This window comes from Galeopterus variegatus, unplaced genomic scaffold (assembly GCF_000696425.1).
Source record: "Galeopterus variegatus unplaced genomic scaffold, G_variegatus-3.0.2 Scaffold11175, whole genome shotgun sequence".
NCBI classification, from domain to species: Eukaryota; Metazoa; Chordata; class Mammalia; order Dermoptera; family Cynocephalidae; genus Galeopterus; species Galeopterus variegatus.
In genome coordinates, this window is record NW_007737286.1 from 38,387 (window position 1) to 45,793 (window position 7,407).

The window sequence follows — 7,407 nt, forward strand, 5'->3', positions numbered from 1 at the left end:
GAAAAAAGACAAAAAAGACAAAAAAAAAAAAGATATTCAGATACTAAGTTGTAAAAAAAAAAAAAAAAGTTAAAGGAAAAATCCTATATTCTTAAATTTGAGTTTAAAATATCAGCATGGGCTCATGAATTATCTGTTCTTTGGAGAAAAAAAAAAGTATCTATTAGTTTTGCTTACTGAAAAGGCCTGGAAACAACGGGTCTATATGCCATTTTCCAGTAAAGGAAACCAGGACGCTTTGAAAAAAGTGGCTGACTCCAAGTGATGGAACACCTTCCTAGGAAGGAAAGAAAGTATCAAGGACTACAAGGGCTAGAAGGACTTGGAGCCAATTTGAAGAAGCTCTCACTGGCCAAATAATGAACAGTTTTGGTATCAAAATGAGCAATAACTGCAGTGAATTGAATCACATCAGTTATGCTAGAAGTGTGAATGCATTACACCAAATAACAAATTTTTAAAAATAAGCCTCTTTGGCCCCCTTGAGGAATATGAGCAACCCAAGTCATTTTGAAAGGTGGCAAATTAGATAGTGAAATCAAGTGTCCATCTGCCTTTACTGTACAAACACTGTCTCAGGGTAGCCCATTAGTTTACAAGGGAAATGTCTTGTTATATAAGAATTCCAGGTAACAAATGCAACGTGAATAAGAGAACTAGAAGAATGCCATTTTGCAACCCTAATGCATGGAACACCTAGCTCCTAAAACCTTTCAGTGAATAGTTAGTGGTGCCCTTTATACTGGATGAGCAGGGATGGGCGTGGACAACACCTGGACACACTGACCACCCTTTATGCCCTTTATACTGGATGAGCAGGGATGGGCGTGGACAACACCTGGACACACTGACCACCCTTTATGCCCTTTATACTGGATGAGCAGGGATGGGCGTGGACAACACCTGGACACACTGACCACCCTTTATGCCCTTTATACTGGATGAGCAGGGATGGGCGTGGACAACACCCGGACACACTGACCAACCTTTATGAAAATAAACCAGACACTGTGCTTCATGTGGTCTTGTAACAGAAGCACATAACACCATTTGCCAGAAAACCAAACCTTATCTGATCAAGCCTCTAGACCTAACGTCCAGTTTATAGGAAATTTAGGGAAAGAGGAACTTATTAAATGACACCACAGAAATCCACAACAAAATCTTCATTGTGGGAAGCTGTAGCAAACTACCCAACTGATTTCTTTAACAAATAAATTGCCAAAAGGAAGGAAAAAAATTTTAAAAGAAAGGGAAAACTATAGATTAAAAGAGATTTATGAGGGCCGGCCCGGTGGCGCACTGCTACAGTGCGCCGCTTGGGAGCGCGGTGGCGCTCCCGCCAAGGGTTCGGATCCCACATACAGACCGGCCACTCACTGGCTGAGCGAGGTGCGGGCGCAACACCGAGGGTTGCGATCCCGCTGCCAGTCCCGGTCCGGTACAGGCGCGACACTGAGGGTTGCGATCCGTTGCCGGTCACGAAAAAAGACAAAAAAAGGAAAAAAAAAAAAAAAGATTTATGAGACATATGAAAAACATGTAATGTGTAACTCTGTTGGCTTCTGATTTCAACACGGAAACTTTAAATAAAATTTAGAAGTGGGGAAATCTGGATACTAACTCGATATCTTATGATATTAAAATTATTAAGATGAAGTAATAGTATTGAGATTTTTTTTTAAAGAATCTTATTTTATAGAATTAGATAGTAAAATATTTATTGACGAGGTGAAATGACATCTAGAATTTGCTTCAAAATAATCTAGAATTGGGTGAGGGGAACAAGTTTGGCCACATGTTGATAATTGTTAAAGCCTGTTGAAGGGAACAGGGAGTGTCATCATATTAGTCTTTTTACTTATGAATATATTTGAGTATTTTCCATAATAGTCTAAAGAAGCAAAGAGGTGGGGGCGGGGGGGGGGTTCTAGAGTAGTATTTCTCAAACTGAGTTAAAATACACTGCGGATGTCAAGGTAAGATTCCAGAGGAATCACAGGACATGATGAAATTATCTGGAAAAGTAGAAGACAGGCTTTCTGCTGGAGTTGACTTTACTGGACTAGTCCTAGTACTCAGGAGAATAAACTCCAGTCTGAATTCTCATAGAAGATGAAAAATGTCCACCTAGTTTCCTGTGGCAGCACTTAGTGCTATAGCTGGGTCTTTCCTTCATCTGGGGACATATGTGAATGTCCTTTGCTGCTACAGAAATGGTTTATAAAAAGGCTGCCTTACCCCACCCCCTTTCTGACCAAGATACTCTCCCAGTTCTTGTCTTGTGAGGCCGCATCTGCCCTTTCATAATGTACTTCTGAGTATTCCTGGGGAAGAATCTGAGTATTGAGGGAGATTGGAATAATCTTTTTCAAAAACAGAAATTTTGCAGACTTACTGTGTCCTATTCTCAGATACTGATATTCCATGGGAGGGATCTATAAGAAGCAGGTTGGAGCAAATCTAAAACATCCTTTGTAGATAGATATATCAACTACATTTTTCAAGACTTGCAGAGGGGAAAGGATCCAGCGATGTTGTCTCTCCTTACCTAGCTCCATGGATTTTCTTGCTGTTAGCACTGAGATACATTCAAAGATTTTGCCATTCCTTTTCCTCCTTATCAAACAGGACAGTTGGAACCATTAGCATACCACAGTCGTAGTACTAGACCTATGTACACAGGAAACAAACAGAAATTCTCGTACTTTTACTGTGGGCATTTATATATATAATGCTGTAGAGCTAGGGCTGGGTCTGGAGCTCACAGACCCCTCGAGCCCATTCACAAACCCTTCACACGCAGGTCTGTGAGCTAGGTAACTGGCAAAAAGGTCCTTGGAGCCTTGGTTGAAATAGGAATAGTTTTTATTCAGCACACACACATCTAATACCTAGGCAGTCCAAAGAGAAACTCAGAAACTCAATGATGAATTATGCTCTCATAAAAATTGTTACTGGAGGACCCAGCAGAAAGCTCTGGTTCACAAGAACAAAGCTGACCTCAAGATATGTGAAGACATTACTTCATCCCAAACACTGTCTTGTTGAATTTCTTTCTTAAGCTTTATGGCTGACATTCCCACCAGGGTGCTGAGGCAGACTCCCCAGCCTTGGGAGTGGACTGTGCAGAAGCCTTCCTCTTGGCAATGCTTTTAATTTTGTCTCACAGCTATCATCCTACCTTCAGTTATAAAAATGGAGACATTTTAAAAAAAACTAAATATCAACTACAATTGATATTAAGGAGCTTCTAAAATTAACCACATCGAAAATTAATTTTCTATAGAATCTGTGGTATAGATCAGCCACAAAATGTAAAACACTAGTAGGGAAACACTTTCTCACCATATATTCTTTTATACTTGTCAACATGACAAGTACTGATGCTTTTTGTCCAGAATGAATTATGCTCTCATAAAAATTGTTACTGGAGGACCCAGCAGAAAGCTCTGGTTCACAAGAACAAAGCTGACCTCAAGATATATGAAGACATTACTTCATCCCAAACACTGTCTTGTTGAATTTCTTTCTTAAGCTTTATGGCTGACATTCCCACCAGGGTGCTGAGGCAGACTCCCCAGCCTTGGGAGTGGACTGTGCAGAAGCCCTCCTCTTGGCGATGCTTTTAATTTTGTCTCACAGCTATCATCCTACCTTCAGTTATAAAAATGGAGACATTTTAAAAAAAACTAAATATCAACTACAATTGATATTAAGGAGCTTCTAAAATTAACCACATCGAAAATTAATTTTCTATAGAATCTGTGGTATAGATCAGCCACAAAATGTAAAACACTAGTAGGGAAACACTTTCTCACCATATATTCTTTTATACTTGTCAACATGACAAGTACTGATGCTTTTTGTCCAGAAATCAGAACTCCCTGTGTGTTTTTAATAACTGCCTTAGAAATGTGTTTTTGTTATTTTTTTTTTTAATGTTTTATTTTTTTTTTTTTACATTTACATTTTTAAGGCTTTTTAAAAACTCAGTTAACAAGTTAGGCAACAGTCCTTGGCCTGTGTATCTTCATGACTAGTTTGGAAGAATTTGGCCCCGGGGTCTCCCATAAGACCTTTGTTTATGAAGCAGGACCTTCAGGTGCAAAATGCTGCCAAAGTTACATTTTGCTTCTGTGAATAATTTTGGCAATCTCTCCTGCTGCAGTTATTTTCTGAGTTTATGTGTTGTTTTTAAGCTTTTTTTTTTGTGGCTGGCCGATAGAGGGATCGGAACCCTTGACCTTGGTCCTACAAGGCTGCATGCTAACCTGCTAATTAAGCCAACCGGCCAGACTTGTAATGCACTGTTTTTTAATTTTCACCCAGTTATATCTTGCTTTGAGATTTCCATGATCACTGTGAGCTTGGAAAGTCTCGTGGTCTTGCTTCCTGTACCTCCCTACTCCAGAGTGCAGTAATGTTCACTTCCTGTGTTTTGAATTTTCACCCAGTTATATCTTGCTTTGAGATTTCCATGATCATTGTGAGCTTGGAAAGTCTTGTGGTCTTGCTTCCTGTACCTCCCTACTCCAGAGTGCAGTAATGTTCACTTCCTGTGTTTTGAGAGGCAAGGAGACAGGCTTCTCTCTGCCTGCCCTCAGAACAAGAGCCCTGTCCTCACAGGAGGACACAGGATGAGCATTACCTGGGTACCAGTGTCTGCACACACAGCATGTGAACAGCACCAACACTAGGTTACAAATACTTTTAATCCTTGAAAAATATAGTAGAAAAGTGGCCACTGTTCTTTAGAACAAATATTCAGACTCTCAAATCCTAGAACAGGTTTCATGGAGAAGATGCTCCTTTCATTGGTCTTCCTAATGGGCTCCTGTACCACTTACAATTCAGTGCCCCAAATCTCACATACCTGGGTTTTTCTGTGCATAAATTTAAAAATGCAAGCATTAAGGAAGATACCTACTAGAATTCAGAATTCATTAGCTGAATTTAACATAAGCAAATTATGAATTCATTTGTAAAAACCAGTTTCAGTACAGCCTAAGTGGCATCAATTTCAGCAAATATAATTTAGCTTTTAACTACTCAGCTGTTGGAGTTTGAAAAATGTCTTATCAGCTGGTGCTTTTTAATGATGCAAAAGGTACCTTAAAATTCTTTGCCAACCTTTTCTCTTATTCTTCCCCCACCCCTTTTCTCCCCTCAGCACTTTTTGCCTCGGTGGAAGTGTGAGCAGTTGATTAGACAAGGGGTTCTGGAGCACGTCCTGTCATGACTACGCAGAGGCCCTGCCAGGCTCTGCCTGCCGTGCGAGGCTGAACTCACTCACAAATCTTCTACATTTCACTCTCTCCACCTCCCTCTTTGATTTTAAATGTTATAAACATTCTTTAAGGTAACCAGGAATACTTGACTAGGAGTATAATTTGCTAGCTGTTAAGGACTTCTGTTTTTCTATGTTGTATACTGTTCTTCCTACTCCTTTTTGTAATAAACTGTGTCTGTAATTATAACATTGCTACAGTTATTACAATATATTTTTAAAATTAAAGTAAACATCACATTTGAATTTCTTTTTAAAAAAATGAGAGTCACTTGGCTGTATAGGAAGAAGGTAGATCCTTGTGCATCCTGTGTTGTTTTATGGTAGTACACATTGTGCAAGCCAGGGAGCCAAATTTCTGAAATACATGTTTCCAGATCACATGGGCTGGTGAAGATGATGGTCTATAAAAATGTTCACTATGTTTAATGTTTAATGGCAAACTAATTTATCATCTGGCTGTTTGGGAAGGAAGAAAGGAAGGACACGATGGATTTTGCTTGTTTCTAGCAGTGGTGGGTGGTCTGGCTCATAGTTGCGGAGTGATCGCCCATATCATCACTTTGGAGTGGGACATAGAAATTGGGGCTAGAGAATGAACTTTGTGCAGTTTCCCCTGAGAGTCACAGACTGAAAAGTCACATGGAGAGTGGGTTGGCTAAGTGGAGGGCAGTTGTTATTGTCTGCTGGACTGTGAATGGTAGGAGTTGGAGAGGCACACACTGGTCTTGCCTTGTAGTCAGTGGCCTTTCCCTACCAGTGCCCTCCATGATCAGCCTGGCCACATCATCTGAAAGGCATTCAAACTGAAAAGTCCGGCTAAACCAGCTCCTGGCACATATAATATGTGCAGTTTTATTTATTGGGGAAGGGAAGGTCCAGCTGGCTGGTACAGGGATAAACCCTGGACTTTGGTGTTATTAGCACCATGCTCTAACCAGCTGAGTTTTATTTTTATATACGGTAGTGTTTCTGGCCAAATATAGAAATCAGGTAACAGACTTTAGGAAGTAGGTGGATCTGTTTGTTTTCTTAGGTCAGTAGTCACCCAGTGAAGGTTATTCTCATTATTGAAAATAATTTCTCCTCATAGTTTTTGCAGCCAGACTGATTGTCATCTAAATCTCGTGATAAACAAAAAGAGCAGTTTCCCTAGTGAATGGGATGGATGATGTTGATGTTTTAGCTGTGGGTTTGTGGTCACTTCTCTCCCTCATATCTACTCATAGAGCATGGGGAACCATGTGCATCGGTGAGCTCTAGAATCCACTCAGGATAGCTCTGAGGGTAAACTTACATGAAGGATGGTATCATGTAGCTAACCCAGCATCACTCCTGAACTTACATCATATGATGTCCTTTGGGTTTGATTCCTTGAATAAAATAATAAGATAGTCCTTATTTGAAATGAATGTATACTAGTTAAAAATTTGAAATTGTAGTGTGTATCAATTTACATTGACTGGCTCTCTATGTAGAATTGTGGTTAACGTATTAAACATATATCTTATTTTTCTTATTGTAAAGGTAATATATGTGCAGTAAAAGAGAAAAAAAAGGTAAAATATAGAAAATGAAGGTAAGTTCCCTCTTCTAAATACTGCCATCCAGTGTGCCCACTGATAACTGGTTCCATATGTATAGTACAATTCCATTTCTTTTGTGTGTTTTCCCAATTATTTTGATGAAGGTAAGTTCCCTCTTCTAAATACTGCCATCCAGTGTGCCCACTAATAACTGGTTCCATATGTATAGTACAATTCCATTTCTTTTGTGTGTTTTCCCAATTATTTTGTAGTTTTTGTTCCTAACGTAAATGGAATCTTTATTATATTTTCAAAAACTGGCTTTGGCTGATGTATGTTAGAAAGCTGCAAATTATGATGATTTGGTCACATTCTAATATTTATGTAAACTTATGACTAGACGGGCCAGTTAGCTCAGTTGGCTAGAGTGCAGCTTTATAAACCCAAGGTCAGAGGTTCAGATTCCCATACTAGCCAGCCACCAAAAAAAAAAGTTGTAAAGTCATTACTTTTTCACATTGATTTTGCTGTCTAGAACTTTCAGAAAAATGCTGATCACTGCTGTTAATAGCTGCAGCCTTAGTTTTTTCT

The 7,407-nt window shown here is 39.4% G+C and overlaps 1 protein-coding gene across 1 annotated transcript in view; it reads left to right on the top strand.

Moving 5' to 3' along the window:
• Nucleotides 1-5,523, top strand: part of GINS1 (GINS complex subunit 1 (Psf1 homolog)) — a 33,658-nt gene extending 28,135 nt beyond the window's left edge. The window contains exon 8 of the mRNA XM_008594623.1: nucleotides 5,174-5,523. Coding sequence (XP_008592845.1) covers nucleotides 5,174-5,242 — 69 coding nt within the window. The 3' untranslated portion in view covers nucleotides 5,243-5,523. The remainder of the gene's footprint in view (nucleotides 1-5,173) is intronic.
• The last annotated feature ends 1,884 nt before the right edge of the window (nucleotides 5,524-7,407 follow it).